The 24,279-nt window shown below is 42.0% G+C and overlaps 1 protein-coding gene across 3 annotated transcripts in view; it reads right to left on the bottom strand.

The window, feature by feature from the left end:
* Positions 1-1,443: 1,443 nt before the first annotated feature.
* The window catches only part of UBXN2A (UBX domain protein 2A), an 81,297-nt gene continuing 58,461 nt past the window's right edge, over positions 1,444-24,279 (bottom strand). For 2 of the 3 annotated variants that reach the window (XM_056564329.1, XM_056564330.1), the window contains exons 2-7: positions 23,780-23,843; positions 22,420-22,534; positions 19,685-19,794; positions 15,522-15,659; positions 14,489-14,638; positions 1,444-2,699 (exon numbers count right to left, since the gene is read on the bottom strand). In XM_056564329.1, the coding sequence (XP_056420304.1) occupies positions 2,510-2,699; positions 14,489-14,638; positions 15,522-15,659; positions 19,685-19,794; positions 22,420-22,534; positions 23,780-23,823 (747 nt within the window). In that variant the 5' untranslated portion in view covers positions 23,824-23,843 and the 3' untranslated portion in view covers positions 1,444-2,509. The remainder of the gene's footprint in view (positions 2,700-14,488; positions 14,639-15,521; positions 15,660-19,684; positions 19,795-22,419; positions 22,535-23,779; positions 23,844-24,279) is intronic. The other variant, XM_056564328.1, reaches the window with a different exon arrangement.

Genomic DNA, 24,279 nt, shown 5'->3' with positions numbered 1-24,279 from the left:
AGCGGTCCTTCAGTGGCGGATCCGCAGCATAATACAGGTATTTTATGCTGAAGATCCGCCGCGGAAGGCCTGCTGCATGGTGGCTTTACATGTGCCTTCCCGGAGCAGCAGTACGCCGCTATGAGCAGACACACTGCTACGTGAGAGTTGCCGGGCATGCGCGGTGTAATCGCACACATCATGGCCACTCCCCCTGCTCTATGAGCTTCACAGAGCTCCAGCGATGTGCGATTATACTGTGCATGTGTGCTGCGACGTGCACACCGTGTGTCTGCTCGTAGCGGCATATTGCCGCTCCAAGTAGGCACATGTAAAGCCACCATGCAGTGGTCCTTCAGCAGCGGATCTGCAGCATAAAATACTCTGTGGGTCCGCTCGTGTGAACGTACCCTTAGAGAGGTTGGGTTTTAGCAGCCACCAACATTTTGCTATGCAGTTGTTACAGTCGTTTTTCTAAAGCACTGTTTCCCAACCGGGGTTCCTCCAGCTGTTGCAAAACTACAACTCCCAGCATGCCCGGACAGCCTTTGGCTGTCCGGGCATGCTGGGAATTGTAGTTTTGCAACAGCTGGAGGAACCCTGGTTGGGAAACACTGTTCTAAAGTGACAACAGAAGTGCAGCCATATTGGTTGTCACTATTGAAGTGAAGTCATTTTTTATTTAAGATGAATAAGTGCACAGCACGGCTACATGAGAGTCACTGCATAACCCTTACCCGTCAATCCAATAGAAATTGTTAGAAAATAGTAACAGGGAAAATGGCCCAGAAGAGAGACAATGAACCAAAGACTGTCATGTCTGTGGAGGCAAAATGGTTGGTACGGACCATAAAAAAAAAAGAACGTAAAAAAAATTATCAGTCAAGCTTAAATGCATCATACACCATTGTTTTTGTCATGAATATTAGAACAATCATTGTTTCATGAAGAAATGATAACAAAAGTTTGAAGAAAATGTTTCAGCTTGTGGATTCACACATGGCTTAAAGGGGTACTCCCGTGGAAAATTTTTTTTTTTTTTTTTTTAAATCAACTGGTGCCAGAAAGTTAAAACAGATTTGTAAATTACTTCTATTAAAAAAATCTTAATCCTTCCAGTACTTTTTAGGGGCTGTATACTACAGAGGAAATTTTTTTCTTTTTGGATTTCTCTTCTGTCACGACCACAGTGCTCTCTGCTGACCTCTGCTGTCCATTAGGAACTGTCCAGAGCAGCATGTGTTTTCTGATGGGGATTTTCTCCTGCTCTGGACATATCCTAAAATGGACAGCAGAGGTCAGCAGAGAGCACTGTGGCTGTGACAGAAGAGAAAGCCAAAAAGAAAAAAACATTTCCTCTGTAGTATACAGCCCCTGAAATGTACTGGAAGGATTAAGATTTTTTTAACAGAAGTAATTTACAAATCTGTTTAAAAGGGGTACTCCTTTGCCTTGCTTTCGGAGCACCGCTCCCCAGCCTCCGGAAGTTTATTGTTCCGAACGATGTGTGTGCGGGCTTCAGTGTTCAGGGCCGCCCCTCGTGACGTCACACCCGCTCCCTCAACGAAAGTCTATGGGAAGGGGGCGTGACGGGAAGCCCGCACACACATCGTTCGGAACAATAACTTCCAGACGCTGGGGAGCGGAGCTCCGAAAGCAAGGGAACAGAGTACCCCTTTAACTTTCTGGCACCAGATGATTTAAAAAAAAAAAAAAAAAAAAAAAAAAAAAAGTTTCCACGGGAGTACCCCTTTAATTTTACGCACACAGGTATTTGCTGCACAATCTGCACATTTTAAATGAGGATTTCAGTCTTTGGATTTAATGGAGTAAAATCCACAATGTGCAATTGGGACATGCAGATTTTGTGGCGTAATGTTACACAATGTATGACTCCACCACTAAGAACCATTAATCTTGCATGCTCTGCCAGGAAGTTTACCAGTGATGATAACCACTTATAACCTACTTATTGCCACAATAATACTGTAAAGCAGTGGTCTCAAACTGTGGCCCTCCAGATGTTGCCAAACTTCCACTCCCAGCATGCCCGGACAGCCATTGGCCCTCCAGATGTTGCGAAACTTCCACTCCCAGCATGCCCGGACAGCCATTGGCCCTCCAGATGTTGCGAAACTTCAACTCCCAGCATGCCCGGACAGCCGTTGGCTGTCCGGGCATGCTGGGAGTTGAAGTTTCGCAACATCTGGAGGGCCACAGTTTTTGACCACTGCTGTAAAGCCATCTGGAGCAGAAATATCTGCAGAAGAAACCTGAGGGGAATGGGTTGTTGTGTAAGTAAGTGCACCCTGCAATACAGAACCTCACAGTGTAAAGCGGTACAGGGGGCTCAGCAGTCTTCAAGGCAGCGCGTCTGCACACAGGGACAAAGATAGAGCAAGGCATCCAGGACAAGCCCCCTGGATTTGTACAGTGTTCACAGTGCTGCTTAGATTTCACACACACAGAGATCCCTAAGCGCCAATCTCGTTCCCTCAGATGGAGATGCCCATTGCCGATGCCTCCTGGACTAAGAGTCCCTTAAAGGTTCTGTGGTTTTCTGCTGTCTCTGCACCAGGACAGCATTCTGCAGCTGAGCTTCCTGAATGGTGACCGACTCATCCAAAAGGTCCCGCAAAGGGAAGGAGGTCGCCAGTGTGAAGGGGATCTTCTCCGATTTACACGGGAGGCGCTCCACAAAATTCCTGACATCACTGATCCTGAGGAAGTAATAACAGAGAAGGAGTAACGGTCAGACTGTGAGATGCACATTATAAATGCATATGACAGGAAATAAAGTATTAAAGAAGAAGTGTGCAAGATTGCACATCAGATATTCCACTTAAAGGGGTATTCCAGGAAAAAACTTTTCTTTATATATATATCAACTGGCTCCAGAAAGTTAAACAGATTTGTAAATGACTTCTATTAAAAAATCTTAATCCTTTCAGTACTTATGAGCTTCTGAAGTTAAAGTTGTTATTTTCTGTCTAAGTGCTCTCTGATGACACGTGTCTCGGGAACCGCCCAGTTTGGAAGCAAATCCCCATAGCAAACCTCTTCTAAACTGGGCGTTTCCCGAGACAGGTGTCATCATGGAGCACTTATGCAGAAAAGAACAACCTTAACTTCAGAGGCTCATAAGTACTGAAAGGATTAAGATTCTTTAATAGAAGTCATTTACAAATCTGTTTAACTTTCTGGAGCCAGTTGATATATATAAAAAAAGTTTTTTCCTGGATAACCCCTTTAATATATATTTCAGTCTGAAGTATTAGAGTATGGAGGATCTATAACACCCTGGACATTACAAATCCTCTGTGCCCTGGAATTGTTTACATATAATACAATCTACTAAAACTAGAAGATGCTGAGGACATCTACTGGGCAGATCTTGTACTGCAACAATTAAAGGGGTACTCTGGAAGAAAATGTTTTTTTTTTTTTTTTTTTTTTAAACAGCTGTTGCTAAAAAAATTAAACATATTTGTAAATTACTGAACGTCTATTTAAAAATCTTAAAAGGGGTATTCCTGGAAAAAAAAAAAAAACATTTTAATCATAATATATATATATATATATATATATATATATATATATATATATATATATAATATTTTTTTTAAATTTTTATTTTTTTATTTATATATAATCTCAACTGGCTCCAGAAAGTTAAACAGATTTGTAAATTACTTCTATTAAAAAACCTTAATCCTTCCAATAATTATCAGCTGCTGAAGTTGAGTTGTTCTTTTCTGTCTGGTGCTCCCTGCTGACATCTCTGCTTGTCTCGGGAACTGCACAGAGTAGAAGAGGTTTGCTATGGGGATTTGCTTCTAATCTCGACAGTTCCCGAGACACGTGTCATCAGAGAGCACTTAGAAAAGAACAACTCAACTTCATCAGCTCATAAATACAGAAAGGATTAAGATTTTTTAATAGAAGTAATTTACAAATCTGCAAGGTAGAGAAAAAGATGGCACTCACCCACTTCAAAGGACTTGTGAAGGTGACTTTAATCCGAACTAGTCATCCAAAAGTGCATGTCCATAGCAGTTTTCAGCAAACAGGCAGGTGAAGGCAGGCAAAAACGCCGGGAGACCCAGCGTGCAGGTTACAGCTGTCTCATATGGTCTCATGAAGCACGGAGGTGCGAGACAGCTGTAACCTGCACGCTGGGTCTCCCGGCGTTTTTGCCTGCCTTCACCTGCCTGTTTGCTGAAAACTGCTATGGACATGCACTTTTGGATGACTAGTTCGGATTAAAGTCACCTTCACAAGTCCTTTGAAGTGGGTGAGTGCCATCTTTTTCTCTACCTTGCATTTTTGGAAGATTTCTGCCATTTTCTGTGATTGAGCACCACCCCTAGGACTGTATTCACACTGCACCCAGTCGCGGTTTTTGTTCACTCCTTGCACAGCAGTGCCGGATAGTGTTTCTCTCTGGTTTTACTGTAATTTACAAATCTGTTTCACTTTCTGGAGCCAGTTGATCTATATAAAAAAGTTTTTTCCTGGATAACCCCTTTAACCCATTAAGGACCAGGGTTTTTTCAGTTTTTGCATTTTCGTTTTTTCCTACTTACCTTTAAAAAATCATAATTCTTTCAATTTTGCACCTAAAAATCCATATAATGGCTTATTTTTTGTGCCACCAATTCTACATTGTAATGATATCAGTCATTTTACACAAAAATGTATGGCGAAACAGAAAAAAATCATTGTGAGACAAAATAGAAAAAAAAACCCCACAATTTTGTAAATTTTGGGGGCTTCAGTTTCTACACAGTACATTTTTCGGTAAAAATGACACTTTATCTATATTCTGTAGGTTCATATGATTAAAATCATACCCTATATATGTAGGTTTGATTTTGTTGTACTTTTGGAAAAAAATCATAAATATATGTAGGACATTTTATACATTCAAAATTCTCATCTTCTGACCCCTATAACCTTTTCTGCGTATGGGGCGGTATGAGGGCTCATTTTTTCCGCTGTGATCTGAGGTTTTTAGCGGTACCATTTTTGCATTGATAGGACTTTTTGCACTATTTTGGACTTTGGAATTTTTTTGCGCGCACGCCATTGACTGTGCGGTTTAATTAATTATATGTTTTTATAGTTCGGACATTTCCGCACACGGTGATACTACATAGGTTTATTTTTATTTACACTTTTTTTTATGGGAAAAGGGGGGTGATTCAAACTTTTATTAGGGAAGGGGTTAAATGATCTTTATTCACTCTTTTTTGCAGTGTTATAGCTCCCATAGGGGACTATAACACTGCACACACTGATCATTGTTATCCCATAGGGACCTATAACACTGCACACACTGATCTTTTACATTCATCAATGGTTTCTCATAGGAACAGGTACACAGGGCTGCAGTCAGGGGGTACAGCCAATACATCAGTAAGGGACCCAGGCTCCCAAGGGACCCTGGCCCCCACTGCACCCCCCTGCAGCAGTCCCAGCACAGAAGTCCGCTGTTTAAACAGTGGTCTCCTGCTTCTGTACGTTCAACAGCCACATCATCCGTCCCCCCGATACCCTTGTGCCACTTTATTACCCCCTGTGCCACATCATTTCCCATTGATCCACACCACCCAACCCCCCCCGGCTATTTTATTCCTCCCTTTATTACTTTTTGTGCAAATTCATCACCCCCTCTTTACCATCCCCTGGGCCACTTCATCCCAATTGTGACATTTCATCCCCCTTTCTCCCAAAGTGGCACAGGGTATAAGGGGGGATGAAATGGTACAGGGGGTTGATAAGGGATGATTAAACGGCACTGGGAGATCCTACTGTAATAATGCTTTATTTTTTTTATTTTAGTATTCAGTCATTTAGAAAGATTTTTGAGCCTTTTTTCTCAATAGCAGACACTTTTTTTTTTTTTATTCCCTGTGAGTGTCCGCTATTGGGAGATTTTTATTTTTGGAGAGGCAAAATGAAAAAAAAGATTATTATTATTTTTTTTTCTAACCCCTTCATGACCCAGCTATTTTTCTTTTTTGCTTACTTTTTTGCTCCTCACATTCTAAGACCCATAACTGTTTTATTTTAACACTTATGGATCATTTCGATTTCAACGATACCAAACTTGGGAAATTTTTGTTTCACTTTAAAAAGGTAAGAAGAAAAAAAAATAAATAAATAAATAAATAAATATGGGTTTAATGCCATGTTTTACCCCTATAAAACTTTTATAATTTGCCACCTACAGAGCTGTGTTAGGGTTTATTTTTTGCGCCATAATCTGTAGTTTTAATGGTTCCACTTTTCATTATGTATGACTTTTTGATCACATTTTATTGCGTTTTTTCTGGGACGTGAGGTGACCAAAAAACATCAATTTTGGTGTCTGGAACTTCTTTGCGTTTACGCCTTTTACCGTGCAGCATCAGGAATATCATCTAATAGTTCAGACAATAACGCTTGCGGCGATACAGAATAGGTTTATTATTATTTTTACAGTGTTTTATTAGAACAATGGGCAAAGAGGGGGGGGGGGGTGATTTGAACTTTTATTGGGGGGAATTTTTTCATAGTTTTTTTTTTTAAACACATTTTTTGGCCCCCATATTTTATTTATTTATATAGCGCCTACAGATTCCGCAGCGTAGATGGCTTACATAGATCAGTATAATTCTATTGCGGCACTCGATTGCTAAGGGCTGCCTTAACCCCTTCCCGCAGAATGTCATATATAAACGCCGGGTTGTGCAGTGCGTTCGCGCATCCCGGCGTTTATAAATGACATGCAGTTAACCCGGCGATGCGCAGCATCGCACGGGTTAACTGGCAGAAGTCCCGCTGTTTCCAGCAGGGGACAACTTCTGCTTCACCCCCAGGACCATCCATTGATGGTCCTGGTCAGCGATCACTGTGATTGGTCCCTGTGGACCAATCACAGTGATCTGGGGTGAAAGTTCAGATCCCCCGCATTGCCCGCCCCTGGAAGTCGGGCAGAACGGGGGACGAAGGCTGCAGGGGCTCGCGGGGACCTGCGGCATTCGGGGGGAACACGTGGGGACCGGCGGACTTACCTGATCCAGCGGCGGGACCGAGGAGCAGCGCGGGACCGGCCACGTGGACGAGCAGCGACGGGTAAGTATGTGGTCCTCAGAGGCAGCAGTGAAGATCTTCACTGCTGCTTCTAGGAGTCTGAAAACTACAACTCCCAGCATGCCTAGACAGCCTTTGGCTGTCTGGGCATGCTGGGAGTTGTAGTTTTGCAACATCTGGAGGGCCCCCGTTTGGAGACCATTGTATAATGGTCTCCAATCTGTGCTCTTCCAGCTGTTGCAAAACTACAACTCCCAGTATGCACTGACTGTCCAGGCATGCTGGGAGTTTTAGTTCAGCAACATCTGGCCATTCAGATGTTGCCGAACTACAACTCCCAGCATGCCCTTCAGCTGTCTGGGCATGCTGGGAGTTGTAGTTTTGCAACAACTGGAGACACACTGGTTGGGAAACATTGTCTGTTTCTAACTCAGTGTTTCCTAACCTGTGTGCCTCCAGCTGTTGCAAAACTATAACTCCAAGCATGCACTAACAGACCATGCATGCTGGGAGTTGAAGTTTTGCAACATCTGGAGGGCCCCAGTTTGGAGACCATTGTATAATGGTCTCCAATCTGTGCTCTTCCAGCTGTTGCAAAACTACAACTCCCAGTATGCACTGACTGTCCAGGCATGCTGGGAGTTTTAGTTCAGCAACATCTGGCCATTCAGATGTTGCCGAACTACAACTCCCAGCATGCCCTTCAGCTGTCTGGGCATGCTGGGAGTTGTAGTTTTGCAACAACTGGAGACACACTGGTTGGGAAACATTGTCTGTTTCTAACTCAGTGTTTCCTAACCTGTGTGCCTCCAGCTGTTGCAAAACTATAACTCCAAGCATGCACTAACAGACCATGCATGCTGGGAGTTGTGGTTTTGCAACAGCTGGTGCACCCCCCCCCCCTGTGAATGTACAGGGTACATTCACATGGGCGAGGCTTTTACAGTTGGTTTCTCGCATCTTGAGATGCAGCAAATTTTGCGCTGGGAAACTCGCTGTAATCCCCCGCCCATGTGACTGTACCCTAAAAACACTACACTACACTAACACAAAATAAAATAAAAAGTTAAAAACACTACATATACACATACCCCTACACAGCCCCCCTCCCCCAATAAGAACGTCCGGTACACCACTGTTTCGAAAGCAGAGCCTCCAGCTGTTGATAAACAACAACTCCCAGTATTGCCGGACAGCCGTTGACTGTCCACGCATGCTGGGAGTTTTGCAGCAGCTGGAGGCACCCTGTTTGGGAATCACTGGCGTAGAATACCCCTATGTCCACCCCTATGCAAATCCCTAATTTAGGCCTCAAATGCGCACGGCGCTCTCACTTTGGAGCCCTGTCGTATTTCAAGGCAACAGTTTAGGGCGACATATGGGGTATCGCCGTACTCGGGAGAAATTGCGTTACAAGGTTTGGGGGGCTTTTTCTTCTTTAACCCTTCATGAAAAGGAAATGTTGGGGTCTACACCAGAATGTTAGTGTAAAAAATTAAATTTTTTACACTAACATGCTGATGTTGCCCTATACTTTACATTTTCACAAGAGGTAAAAGGGAAAAAAGCCCCCCAAAATTTGTAACGCAATTTCTCCCGACTACAGAGATACCCCATATGTGAGCGCAAAGTGCTCTGGGGGCGCACAACAAGGCCCAGAAGGGAGAGTGCGCCATGTACATTTGAGGTGATTTGCACAGGGGTGGCTGATTGTTACAGCGGTTTTGACAAACGCAAAAAAAACAAAACCCCACATGTGACCCCATTTCGGAAACTACACCCCTCACGGAATGTAATGAGGGGTGCAGTGAGAATTTACCCCCCACAGGTGTCTGACGGATCTTTGGAACAGTGGTCCGTGAAAATGAAAACTTGTACAGCCCACTGTTCCAAAGATCTGTCAGACACCAGTGGGGGGCAAATGCTCACTGTATCCCTTGTTACGTTCCTCAAGGGGTCTCGTTTCCAAAATGGTATGCCATGTGGTTTTTTTTGCTGTTCTGGCACCATAGGGGCTTCCTACATGCGATATGCCCCCCGAGCAAAATTTGCTCTCAAAAAGCCAAATATGATTCCTTCTCTTCTGAGCATTGTAGTTCGCCCATAGTGCACTTCAGGTCCACTTATGGGGGACCTTCATACTCAGAAGAGAAGGGGTTACAAATATTGGGGAGTATTTCCTGCTATTAACCCTTGCAAAAATGTGAAATTTGGGGGGAAACACACATTTTAGTGGAAATTTTTTTTTTACATATGCCAAAGTCGTGAAACACCTGTGGGGTATTAAGGCTCACTTTATTCCTTGTTATGTTCCTCAAGGGGTCTAGTTTCCAAAATGGTATGCCACGTGAGGGGTTTTTGCTGTTCTGGCACCATAGGGGCTTCCTAAATGCAACATGCCCCCCAAAAAACATTTCAGAAAAACGTACTCTCCAAAATCCCCTTGTCGCTCTTTCCCTTCTGAGCCCTCTACTGCGCCCGCCGAACAATTTACATAGACATATGAGGTATGTGCTTACTCGAGAGAAATTGGGCTACAAATATAAGTATACATTTTCTCCTTTTACCCCTTGTAAAAATTCAAAAATTGGGTCTACAAGAACATGCGAGTGTAAAAAATGAAGATTGTGAATTTTCTCCTTCACTTTGCTTCTATTCCTGTGAAACACCTAAAGGGTTAAAATGATGACTGAATGTCATTTTGAATACTTTGGGGGGTGCAGTTTTTATAATGGGGTCTTTTGTGGGGTATTTCTAATATGAAGACCCTTCAAATCCACTTCAAACCTGAATTGGTCCCTGAAAAATAGTGAGTTTGAAAATTTTGTGAAAAATTGGAAAATTGCTGCTGAACTTTGAAGCCCTCTGGTGTCTTCCAAAAGTAAAAACTCGTCACTTTTATGATGCAAACATAAAGTAGACATATTGTATATGTGAATAAAACATTTTTTTATTTGTAATATACATTTTCCTTACAAGCAGAGAGCTTCAAAGTCAGAAAAATGCAAAATTTTCAAATTTTTCATCAAATTTTAGGATTTTTCACAAGGAAAGGATGCAAGTTACCACAAAAATTTACCACCATGTTAAAGTAGAATATGTCACGAAAAAACAATCTCGGAATCAGAATGATAACTAAAAGCATTCCAGAGTTATTAATGTTTAAAGTGACAGTGGTCAGATGTGCAAAAAACACTCTGGTTCTTAAGGCCAAAATGGGCTTGGTCCTGAAGGGGTTAAGCAATCGATCTACGGAGCATCAGAAAAGGCGGTTAAGTCCCCGTTCTTCCCCGGCAACCCATCTGCAGCGATTGGATAACGTAGCTGCAAATGGGTCCCCTAGACCCCAGGGATTACCAGCATTTAATGTTTAAATGGTGTGATTGCTATTGATCACGGCATTTAACCATTTCAATGACAGACATTGGAGCCAGCTCTGATGTCCATCATTACCGGCAGATGTCAGCTGCTGATAGCAGTAGGGATCTGACGGTTATGACGCGGACTCAACCCAAGGGCCCGCGTCATGTTCCCCACACCTGACCCATGACGTACCAATATGTTATAGGTCGGGAAGGGGTTGTGCATTAAAATTACATGTTACCATTATGTGGGTCAGAACAATTCTGGTCCCAATTTTTTAGGTTTATTTTTTGTGTTTTTCATCCTTTTTACAACAAAATCTTACAACTTTTTTTTACGTTGCTATACTCTGACAGCCATAACCTTTTACATTTTTGTACTTTATGCGAGACGAGCTATACTTTTTATTGGTACCATTTTTTGTGATACATGCTACCCTATGTCCATTTTAATATGCAATCCTGTAGATACATTGGTCAGGACTGATCATCTACAGGGTTTAACTGCCAAGACCCATGCAATCTGCAATCTTTGCAGTTGCCTTTAGCCCTGCATCTTGCAAGCAGGGCCGGTGAGGTGCAGAATGGACGCGGTTCGCACCTCACACCTGACCTCTAATCGCCATGGTAACTATTAACCCTTTAGATCGCTGCTGGTAGCTTTGACAGTGGCGATCTAAAGAGATCTTACCACAATCCCTGATGGTTCACCCCCAGTGCAATCGTGGAGGGGCGATCCACTATGGAGGTAGCCGGAGGGCTTACCTCTCATCCCATGGCTCCGATCTGTATTTGATTGAGCCTGCCTTGAGCAGGCTCAGCCAAATGGGCACAGATCACACAGTTCAATGGAGTATGGAACTCTATTGATCTCTATGAGGAATCTAATGATTCCTTCTCAAAGTCCCCTAAGGGACGAATAAAGTGTAAAAAAAAAAATAATAAAAGTTTAAAACACACACATTAACCCCTTCCATAAAAAATAAAAAAAATCTTTAAAAAAAAATCACATCACCCCCCTTTTCCATATAAAGAACATGTAACCATGATAAAAAATAAACATTTGGTCTTGGCGTGTGCGTAATTGTCCTAACTATTAAAATATAACATTAAATATCCCATACAATCAATCGCGTTAACGTAATAAAATAGTAACCTTAGAATTTAGTTTTTTTCATCACAGAAAAAATAAAGTAAAAGTGATCAAAAAGTCCCATCAATACCAAAATGGTACTGATACAAACAGCAGATTATGGCGCAAAAAGTGACCCTCATACAACCCAGTATACAGAAAAATTAAACTGTTATAGGCATCAAAAAATATATTTTTTTAAATTAGTAAAACATGACGGAAACCAAACAAATCTGGTATTGCTGTAATCAGGTCAACCTAAAGTATCAAATAACAGGCAAGTTTGACCACAAGGTGAAAAAAAAAAAATTGCTAAATTATTTCACATCACAAATAATAATGTTTTTTTGTTTTGGAGCATTTGTTATGGAAAAATGAAAAGGTGTCATTACAAAGAATATTCGGTGCTGCAAAAAAGACCTCATATGGCTCTGTAGATGGAAAGAGAAGAGTTATGGTTATTATAGGGTGAGGAGCAAAAAAGAAAAGCACAAAAACTAAAACTAATAAAGACCTTATTTACATGCTATTTTGTTTCAAATTATTTTGTGTACCAGGACAAGTAGATTGTGCTCTGTTTTAGTCCCTTGGACAAGTAGTTTTATTTAAAATTTCATTTCCTGTGTGTGTGTGTGTGTGTGTGTGTGTGTGTGTATATATATCTATCTATATCTCTATATTAGAGATGAGCGAACTTACAGTAAATTTGATTCATCACAAACTTCTCGGCTCGGCAGTTGATGAGTTATCCTGCATAAATTAGTTCAGCTTTCAGGTGCTCCGGTGGGCTGGAAAAGGTGGATACATTCCTAGGACTTTATCCACCTTTTCCAGCCCACCGGAGCACCTGAAAGCTGAACTAATTTATGAAGGAAAAGTCATCAACTGCCGAGCCGAGAAGTTCGTGACGAATCGAATTTACTGTAAGTTCGCTCATCTCCACTCTATATATTACACACACACACACACACACACACACACACATCAGACTCCAGAAAAAAAGGCGAAATGCAGCACTCCAACAATCCAATACAAATTTTATTATTTACGCATCCACACAGGTACAGTAGGGTGTGTGTGTGTGTGTATATATATATACACATACACATATACATACATACACACACATGGGTGTGGAAATTAATAAAACAAACAACTACTTGTCCAAGGGACTAAAGCGGAACACAATCTACTTGTCCTTCAAGAAAATCCACTTGTCCTGATAGATTAAATAATTTCAACCAAAATAATACAATAATAGGGTCTTTATTAGTTTCTGCACTTTCGTTTTTTCCTCCTCATCCTATAATAGCCATAACACTTATTTTTCCATCTACAGACCCATATGAGGCTTGTTTTTTGTGGGGAAGTATACTTTGTAATGACACCTTTTCATTTTCCCATAACTGAAACAAAAAAAAATATATTTGTGAGGTGAAATTGAAAAAAAAAAAATGAAAATTTTGAGGTTTTCTTTTTTTCGCTATTCATCTTGTGGTCAAAATTATATATTATTTTGATACTTTACGTCGGCCAGATTACACCAATACCAAATTTTAGTTTCCGTCACGTTTTAATAATTATTTTTTTAATTTAAAAAAAAGAGAATCCCTGACCCCTTTAATATAAATTTTTTCCCGTATACTGAGCTGTATGAGGGCTTATTTTTTGGGCCGTAATATACTGTTTGTATCGGTACCATTTTGGCATTGATCAGACTTTTTGAACACTTTTTTACTTCATTTTTTCTGGGATATGATGTTATAAATATAAAAAAGCAATTCTGTGATTTGTTTTTTTTTTTTAACGTCAACGCCATTTACCGCACGGGATATAAACATTTTTAATAGATCACTCAATTATGCACGCACCAATACCAAATATGTTTATTTTTATTATGTTTACATATTTTTATATGGAAAAGGGGGGTGATATGAACTTTTAGGGTATGTTCACACGGGCGGAAAAATCTGCTGTGGACAGCAGAAAAGAGACCGCGCCCTTTCAAATACACAGCAGGAAACCTGCAAATAAATCCGCCCGTGTGAATGTACCTCTAATATGGAAAGGGTTAATGGGTGTTTTTAAACTTTTATTAAACTTTTTTTTTTTATACATTTTTTTTTTTAAAGAGGAATCATTTAGATTCCACATATATTAATGCATTTCTATTGAACTCCATTTGATCGGTGTTCATTTGATTGAATCTGCTTATTGGGGTCTTGCGATCCACCCCACTAGACCACCAGGGATGGTTAAAAGATCCCTTTAGACACCGCTGTCAACTCAGCGGTGATCTAAAGGGTTAAAAGCAGCCCGCGGCGATCACCGCAAGCCGGGCTATTAGCGGCGGCCCCCGACATCTGAAATCAGCCGAGGGCCGCCGAGTACAGATCGGGCAGGAGTCAGGAGCCCGCTCTGTAAACCGATCGCCGGTGTGAGGTGCAGACTTGCGTCCCATGCAAGTCTGCATCCGCTCCCACACCTCACACCGGTATTATGGAGAAAAAAAACGGGGTGGGTGTCGGCGGTGGGGCTTTCGCAGCGGCCCTGCTTGCCCGATACAGGGCTAAAGCTATGAAAAATTCACCTGCCCGGCGCCCGGAACTACATGTCCCGGGTGTTGGGCAATAAGATTTCAACATCCCTACACACACACGTGCCAATTTGCAGGACATGTTCCTTCCTGTGAGGAATATATACACATGCAAAAGGGTAGGATGGGGTTAATGGAGTTAGCAATGTACATGCACTATCCCCTCTTCATTCAGTCTCTGTCTAGATATAGAAGTGACAAGTTGCTTGTTGATAACTAGGAATTTTCTTCTATACTGCACATAACCAAAGCCGATTATAAGGTGGAGCTTCAGTATATATTTTACAATATTGATAGAAGGAATGTTGTATGACAACGCGTAGTCACGAGTAGCAGCATTACCTGTGCGTAGTGTTAAATTTCTGAACTATCCTCTTGCCATCAGAGAGCCAGATCTTGATGTTGGTTTGAGGTTCCTTGGCATCCAGCACTACAGTTGAGAGAACCTGTTCATCTCCATTCTCTATTTTGGTGATTAATTTCGGGGTTGCACTGTGGAATAACAGAAATGTATAGGAACATATTCACATCCTTTTCAACCCTCCTACAATTTCACAATTTGTAGCAATAAGACAAAGTACATAAACTCCCAGATCTCTCTCTTACTGTGACCTTGATTGCTGTGGGTAGGCCTTCAAATCTTATGTGCCCTCTAAAAACAAACAACCTAGCTTTATATCTTGTTGCCACATTTAAAGCATTAATACCCCTTAAATGGAAATAAACTAACCCCCTACATTGGTGGAATGGAGAAATAAAGTTAATCAGGGGGTCGCTTTGAGGAACTTATCAGTTAGGGAGAAAGGTCACATGACAAAGGTTTTAAGGAAGGAAGGATGGAAGGATTTAAACCTCTACTCCCCACAATCGGAGGTTCCCCAGAACCCAGAGGTGCTTCTATAAGTGACTGAGAAGTCTTTGTTGTCCCATTGTACATTCTCCTACTATTTATAACTCACATAATATACATCCACTCTCCCCCCATTGTCTCTCTTTTCTTATTCTCTCCTTTACGTTTTTGATTGGCTTCTCATGACTTTTTATTTTATTATTCTTGTGGGATTGTAGTTTCTACATTTACCTTTTTGGCGCACATATACAATCACAGTCCGTCTCACACTGAACTGCTCTCAGCTTTATGTAGCAGAGCGAGGGAGGAAGTTCTCCCCTGTATGGCTTCAGATGATGTCACGCCTGCTGGGGAACACCCCTTCGCAGTCTGTGGAGACTACTGAGACTGAGCAGAATATACAGCACAATATCAAGGTAAAAAACTGGGAGGAGTCAACTTGGAGGATTAAAAAATGTATCAGGATCATGACAGGTACTCTGACTATTCCCAAGACAGATGTACAGAGCGTTGTACAGGCCTCACCTTCCCAATCGGTGACCCTGGCCAGAGAATGGATCCACAAGCTTCTTTCTTATGAAGTACTCTTCACTTTTTCTGTCTTCAACATTCACTGACACTTCTTTCTTTTCAAATGTCTTGTGAAGCTCTGGGGGGAGCTCTCTGATATGGGAGAATATAAAACATCCATTAATCTTGTGCAAGGGCAGAAACCGTTTCTAGTACATTACTCTGTAATCTGTGCAACTCAATTTACAATTACACTTAGATTAGTTCCTGGTCTATGTAATCTGACATCACCAGCAATGAACATCACTAAATGGTTTGAACTGCCAATGCTGTTGGTCAACTATTGGGAACCTATGAACCAATGTTTTGTCAACCAAACCACCATAAAATAAAAACAAAAAACATACATTCGGTTGTCCCGATTCCCCCGAGTGTCCATCCCATGGTGCCTGAATCTGGCTAAGCAGAAATTCCTATTTTTGTTTTAACATACAGCAAGAGCCCGCATGTCCCTGCATCCAGGCTTGGACTCTGTGGGTCAGACATGGCAGGGAATCAGGGCAGGTGAATGCCAAGCCAGAATGCATATTAATTTTCTTAGAACATTTTTAAATTCAAGGGGTTCAATAACTGATTTTCTCCAAAAACAGCACAACTGTTCATTGTTCTGGTTTAGCTTTAGTTAAAAGGGTTTTTTTCAGAACTACAACATTTAAAACTACGCTTAGTGCCCTTTTAAAAGGAAGAAAGAAAAAAAAAATGTACTCTCCTGTCACTGATCACAATCCCCCCCCCCCCCCAAGTGCAGTTTACAGTATCAGCACCACCTCTTCTCAATCCTAACATTCCCAAAGTGTCCACAATACACAATCTCACAAGCAGCGGAGCGATCCTCAATTGTCAGAGATTTATTAAATAAATTGTACCAGACTGGTACCACAAAATAACCCAAAATATGCAAAACATAATGCAAGCCAAACAAAATCACTTGTTACTCCTACCTCTCTGAAGTGAATAAGAGAAAGTAGGTGGCAACAGGAGTCATATAATAGGGGGCTAAATATGTGCATTATTGCTGCAGATTACTGGTACACATGTACACCAGCCATGAGGGGGTGTAATGAAGAAGCATTTGAACAACAGGCCTAGCAAAATGTATCAATATATTATGCCACGTGCAGGATTCTAATTAGTTTGCCAACAGATATACTATGATTGTCATTATTGGTAGCACAGCATTGATCAGTGTTATTGACACTCCACTTCTACAGGCTGCCTGCAGTGTTGGAGCACCAATCGGACAGGATAAGAGACCTGCACCCGTCACTTTGAGGTGATCAGGGCCACACAATTTCCCTGATCCCTGATCAGCAACCCTGATATACCGGCAAGCTCAAGTCAGGACTATTAAACGTTGTTGAATTTTGATTGTGGCATTTATAGGGTTAAATGCAGGACATTGGCGCGATCGGAAATGTCTGGCATTAGCCATGGCTTTTGTCTGCTAATAGCAGTGAGGACCAACCTGGTATGAAGCACACTCAGCTCCTGAGCGTACTTCATAGAATGGGAGGGGGCGCACATTTACGCCATGCATCCTTAAATGGGCACTGTCAGATATAAAAAGTACCTGTACGCCCTGCACCCGGTCCCGGTATTTAAAACGGGGTCACGCCTTGACCCCGCATCATACCGGGTCGGTCACGGCGGCTTATGATAGCCGGGACCCTGAGCTAATAGCGTGCGGCACCGATCGTTGTGCCGTGCACTATTAACCCTTTAGACACAGCTATCAAAATTGATTGGCGCGTCTAAAACAAAAGGAAAAGCTTCCCGGCAGCTCAGTGGTGCTGATCGGGACTATCGCGATAAAATCACGATGTCCCGATCAGCTAGGACACGAGCGGAGGCCCCCTTACCTTGCTCCGTTGCGTCCGATCGGCGTTTGATTGCTCCAAGCCTGAGCTACAGGCTTGAGCAATCAACCCCCTATAACGCTGATCCATGCAAAGCTATGGCTTTGCAGGGATCAGTGTGTACAGTGTTATAGCCCCCTAAAAAAGTGAGAAAAAAAGTTAATAAAGGTCATTTAACCCCTTCCCTAATAAAAATTTGAATCGCCCCCCTTTTCCCATAAAAAAAAAAACTGTAAATAAAAATAAACATGTATATAGCCGCGTGTGGAAATGTCCGAACTATAAAAATTTTAAATTATGTTGTTAATTAAACCGCGCGGTCAATGGCGTTCGCGCAAAAAAAATCAGTCCAAAATTGTGTATTTTTGGTCACTTTTTATATCAAGAAAAAAAATGAATAAAAAGCGATCAAAAAGTCCAATCAATACAAAAATGGTACAGATAAAAACTTCAGAACACAGCGCAAAAAATGAGCCCTCATACCGGCCCATACGTGGAAAAATAAAAGTTATAGGGGTCAGAAGATGAGATTTTTTTTATGTATAAAATTTTCCTGCATGTAGTTATGATTTTTTTCAGAAGTACGACACAATCTATATAAGTAGGGTATCATTTTAACCGTATGGACCTACAGAATAATGATAAGGTGTCATTTTTACCAAAAAATGCACTGCATAGAAACGGAAGCCCCCCAAAAAATGAAATTTTTTCTTCAATTTTGTCGCACAATGAATTTTTTTTGCGTTTAGCCGTGGATTTTTAGGTAAACTAATGTCACTGAAAAGTAAGCCATCATATGGAATTTTATGTGCAAAATTTAAAGCGTTCTGATTTTTAGAAGGTGATGAGGAAAAAAGAAAAATGCAAAAATGGAAAAACGCTGAGTCGTTAAGGGGTTAAAGAAAACTGCCTTTGAAAATCCCATCACTAGGGGGTCCCCATACCTCCTAGGACAGTGATGAGTCCCCCAGCAGCATGAGGGTGTCCAAGGGTCATGGACACGAGATGGCTGATTGAAAAGGAAGCAGGAGAAACACAGCCTGCAGCAACACTGCTGTAACAGAGTTTTACCAAACATGTGCCTCCAGCTGTTGCAAAACTATAACTCCAAGCATGCCTGTACAGTCAAAGGCTGTCTGGGCATGCTGGAAGTTGTAGTTTTGCAAAAGCTGTAGGCACATAGCTGAAGGAAACACTGCTGCAAAATAAGAGTTATCCAAACACTGTACCTCCAACTATTCCAAAGCTACAAGTCCCAGCATTACAGGACTGCCTAAGGATGACACACATGAATGACATAGTAAGATGTAAGTTATACACTCACCATATTGTCTTTGGTAGAGTACAGGCTCTCTCCAATAATCACGGTGTGTGGGTGTGTGGGTGTACAGCATAAATCCAGAGAGGAAAGGGTTACAGAGCAGGGCTGCCAGGCTCCTCCAAGAGCAGTGAGTCAGCAGAGTGAGGGAGGGGTCCTCACAGTGCAGGCAAGAGAAGGACACACCCCCTCCCTTTGAGAAGATGGAAAAGACATTAAAGGGGTACTACCCTGGAAAACTTTTTTTTTTAATCATCAACTGGTGACAGAAAGTTAAACTGATTTGTATATTACTACTATTTAAAAATCTTAATCCTTCCACCACTTATCAGCTTCTATTTGCTCCACAGGAAGTTATTTTCTTTTTTAATTTCCTTTTCTGTCTGACCACAGTGCTTTCTGCTGACACCTCTGTCCATTTCAGGAACTGTCCAGAGCAGGAGAGGTTTGCTATGGGTATTTGCTCCTACTCCATTCCTCTGTTTAGTTCCTGACATGGACAGAGGTGTCAGCAGAGAGAAAGGAAATTCAAGAAGAAAAGAACTTCCTGTGGAGCAAATAGAAGCGGATAAGTACTAGAAGGATTAAGATTTTTAAATAGAAGTCATTTACAAATCTGTTTAACTTTCTGGCACCAGTTGATTTAAAAAACAAATGTTTTCCAGGGGAGTACCCCTTTAAGCAGCTGTAATATGCTATTTTGTAGTGAAATATGGGTGATAGAGACATACAAATGACATGTACATGATCAAGATGAGGTACTGAGTAACAATTTTTGTGGGATCTGACAGGTACACTTTAAGGTGTTCAAGCATCTCTTTTAGAAGATCAAAAGACTAAGTAAATATAATAAAAGGAAGACCAGATGGACCTCGTGGTCCATTTCTGCCAACAAACTTCTGTATTTTTTAAAATTCACCCGTAAATCATAACAGTGCACTTACCCCTTCCTCATGGAGTCCATAAACTGACGATTTGCAGCATCTGTATAATCCCTGAGTTGACCGTCATTGATTGTAAACCCATTCTTCCACATCTTTATTACAACTTCAGCCTGGAAAATTAAATCAACAATCTAAATGTATTGCAAACAATATGTGCAATGCCTGGCCATTATAACTCTGTTGGCTCAGTCATTTGAGACTGGCAGCAGAATAAGCCTAAGGTGTAAGGGAATTCTGTCAGCCAGCACTACAACTGAGAGACAGTAAGACAGTGTTTCCCAACCAGGGTGCCTCCAGCTGTTGCAAATCTACAACTTCCAGCATGACCGGACAGCCGAAGGCTGTCCAGGCATGCTGGGAGTTGTAGTTTTGCAACAGCTGGAGGCACCCTGGTTGGGAAACACTGTAGTAAGGAGTCTATTCGCACACTGCAGATGTTTTTGAACATCTGTTCCATACATCAAACATGGTTGTGTTAGTGACAAAAAGTTTACTTCATTTACCCTTAAGTGCTTCCAAAAATGCTTGTGCTTGTCAATAAAACAACTCCACTTTAGAACAGATTTTTAAGCATATCTATATTTCAGGTAACTTTTCAGGGTAAGTGTGTGTACATGAGGGGCAGCATTATTTCTTTATTATATTACTTGTGTATGGAATTTCCCCCTAACTTTCCTTTCTGCAGGCTCCACCTCTAACTTTCTATTGTCCCTGAGCAAGTGGGTGGAGCCCAGCATATATTAAATCTCCTATATACACTGCACGCATACAGAACAAGGGATCCTATAGCACATGCTTAGAAAAAGCAGCAGCATGGAGGACATTATAGATCAGTACTGAGAAGTCTAAGCTTACAAGGTTGTCTGTCTCTCATCAGTCTTTCCGCTCATGTATGCCTAGCTTTAACCAGATCTACAAACTCTAAACGTAGATATGTAAGGTCCCACGTTAGACCGCGCTCTGGCGCATAATCCACCCAGCATATAATAGAATCAATGAACAACAAATTATAAGTGTGTTCAGGGTAGTGCCTAAAATATAACTTTTATTGGGATCATTAAAGAATAATAAATCACCCATGTATGTGTTCAGTGACCAACACCAGTTAAAATAAGTATATACAGACGACACCTTCTACAGGCGGCTAAAACGGTAATCCCGCGACATTGGCGCTCCTCAGAGGCCCCTACTGTGGAGGAATGGGTTGCTGAAGTAGCCTCTACTCAACGCATGGAAGAACTCTTGGCTGTGTCCCCCCTGACATCACCCGTTACGCTGCCACTTGGTTGCCTTGGTCTAGTTTTTGTTCTTCTGATGCCTTTCGCTCTGGGCCCTCCTCCCTGAGGGCTGCTACTGGATAGTCTCTCGGTTTTTCCGCTCCTCCTTCCCCTCCCCTCCCTACTGCCTCGGCTGCACAACCTGTTCTTTTACCCCCTTCTACTCCTTTTGTCTGTACTCTCTACCTTTGATGTCGTTTTTGACAGAACTCTGTTATTCTACGATGTTTTCTGATTTACATTCATTCCTGCTCTGCTTTCGTCCATACTCTTCCTCCTCTGCCCCCTTTATTCTGTTCTCCTTCTTGCCCCTTCTATGTGCTCCTCTTCTGCTCTCAACCCTTCTCCCCCTTGTTGAAAATATTATGCCATTTATTCTATGTTTGATACCGTTTGAGCATTGTATGTGTTACCCGGACCTACATGGTCATCTATGTATCCACACTGCCTTTCATTGCATGCTCTATGTATGTTCATGTGTTATTTACTTAATAAAACCTTTTTGAATTGGAAAAAAAAATAAGTATATACAGGCCACAGGGAGCTGAATCATGCCTTAGGCAATTAGCGCTCACCCTGTGCCACAGATAGATAGTGACAATGGGTTTGTCACCAATGTCATACATCCGCCAATATATTAAACCACTGACGCGTTTCTACCATATATATTATAATGGCGTCCTCAGACAGACAGACGCCGACAGTTCGCTCACTGTAGCAAATAGAGCTGGACGGAGCCAGCTCCCTGCGTCACAGCAGGTTGTCGCACCCGCCCCGTAAACCAGGGAACCGTGGACCAGCGGACTCTGTCCTGGCAGACCATATAGGGACAGCGGTTTACTGCTATATGATTACACTGCTATTGTCTTTTCCCCCTACAGGAAATTAGGGACAGTCCACTTTTCTTTTGCAGCAGGATCGACTGTTACATATGCCAAGGACATATAAAAAAAAAAATTCTATACCGATCTAGTATATTGTATATGCCTCCCTGAGGACGCCATTAAAATATATATAGTAGAAACACGTTGGTGGTTTAATATATCGGCGGATGTATGATGTTGGTGACAAACCTATTGTCACTATCTATCTGTGGCACAGGATGAGCACTAATTGCCTAAGGCAAGATTCAGCTCCCTGTGGCCTGTATATACTTATTGTAACTGGTGTTGGTCACTGAACACATACATGGGTGATTTATTATTCTTTTAATTAGTGTTAGTGTAGGGGTTAGTGTAGGCTTGATGAGAGGAGGAAATAAATAAATAAAGAAGCATTTTTCTCTGATGATATCTAACAAAATTTCTTATATTCTCTCGTACTATTGACTTTAATATTGAAGTGAAAGTGAATGGTAACAAAGCCTGCACTGTACATTTATCAATGTGTGATTTTACTCTGAATATCCTTGAATACACTGTGTCTGATCAGCTTTTTACACAATGACACACAACGTACATCATCTTCTGGTGAAGCGTTAAGGACGCCTGCGTCGTTTGCTTCTTCAAACAAGCTGTTCACAAAGGAGTCACATCTCTTTCTTTCGCTGCTCCTCTCCCCCATCCTGAAAATTCTGAAACAATGCAAAGACAACATACAAAGGATTTAGACCAGTTGTGCCAAGGAATACTATCAACACTTTAGTCAATGTACAGTATATTAACATGGGAAATACTGATCATCAATATGTGACTGGTGGAGGCCTGACTCCAGGAACCCCTACCAATCATCTGAGCGAAGGGGCTTTGGCGTTTTTAATTGGCAGGAGACTGCATATGGGTTTCCACCTAGCATTCTCGCAGCCCTCTGGCAGGGAGCACATGGTAGGTGTTCACACTGGTGTGGTGCTCTGTGGCGGTCATTGTCACTGTGATGTTTTGCCTGTAGGGTGGTGTGGCGCGAAGCCAGGGGATTGGTCAGGCAGCAGTGGGGCTGCCTGGTCATTGCGTCATTCCCCCGGTGGGCTTTGTGTCGCAGGGGTGGTGGTTGTCGCCCGGCACTACGCCAGTGTTAGCTTAGGGACCCACTCTGACTAGGTGGCTTGTACTTTTTGATTAAGATGTATACTAACAACCTGTTAGTTTTTGAAATTATGCTGAGAAGCAAATAGATCAAAATACAAATTGTGGATGTGTGGCCATGTTTCTCTATTTTTGTGGCGCTTATGAGAGTGCTGACGCCCCTTCACTTCCTACGAGGCTGTACCTGGTATTGCAGCATGTCCTACTGAAATGAACAGAATAACCTAGAGTCCCAGGTATTTTCCCCACAACCCTGTCAATCAGGTGATAAGCGGGGGTCCCAGGAGTCAGACCCTGCAACCTAACATTGATCGGACCCTGAAACCTAATATGGAAGGCCTATCCTAAGCAAAAGTAATAACACAGTCAATTCGGTCAAAAATATTTCATTTTGTAAGGCCCCTTTCACACTGGTGTTGGTGCCCGCAGTGTGACGGCCACTGCAGAAAAGCAGAGAGAAATTACAGCATGTGCCGTCTTATTCTCCCGCTATTCATTACAGCGCCCCCCATAATAGTAAATGGGAGCCGCCGGGACCAGTTGAACAGCCGTTCTCTTAACGGGGAGCAACAGCAAACAAGTCAGAAAAAAACAAAGTGACTGACTTTCGACGGGGAGTGTGAAAGTAGCCTAGGACTTTAGGCTGTTAGTAAGTGTCCTATGACTGCATCAGGTTAGAATATTTATAAAGCAGGAGACTCACAGTAATGTACTCAACAATTATTTATTACATAATACCCAGTTGTCCTAATATAGAAAACAAGAGACAAGTAAAACCCTATGAAGAGACTCCGCACCTGTCTTGAGGCTTCATTGTGTCCGTCTTGTCAGCTTCCCTCATCTTTGCACCGCTTCATCTTCCTGTACATAAGAAAAACTGGGATAAGTTGGTTTTTACATAACGCTGCACAGAGAGCTGGCTTATTGGCCAGAGTCACCTATACCGAAACAGACCTCCAGACCTTTTGTATAACCATTGTTACACCCCCACTGCTAGGGGGAACACTGTGTAAATCAACTCCATAATAAAACATTGCGCTGTAAGTGCTCCAGGTCACTTCGTTACATTCGGGAATATACACATTATACATACTGTGAGAAAGAAACAGGAATGGTCATTGGGAATCGCTTTACTTCCCCAAGGTATGGGGATACAAGGTTCAGGGAAGAGCTTATCTTATCCAGAGAAAGTTGGGGGAGATATAATATAAGAAAGTTAAGGGGGTACTCCAGCAACAGACTTTTTATCCCCTATCCAAAGGATAGGGCATAAGATGTCTGATCACGGGGGTTTCGT

The sequence above is a fragment of the Hyla sarda genome, chromosome 3 (assembly GCF_029499605.1).
Source record: "Hyla sarda isolate aHylSar1 chromosome 3, aHylSar1.hap1, whole genome shotgun sequence".
NCBI lineage: Eukaryota > Metazoa > Chordata > Amphibia > Anura > Hylidae > Hyla > Hyla sarda.
Note: the sequence above shows the minus strand (reverse complement) of the source record. Positions and strands in the feature narration are given on the sequence as shown.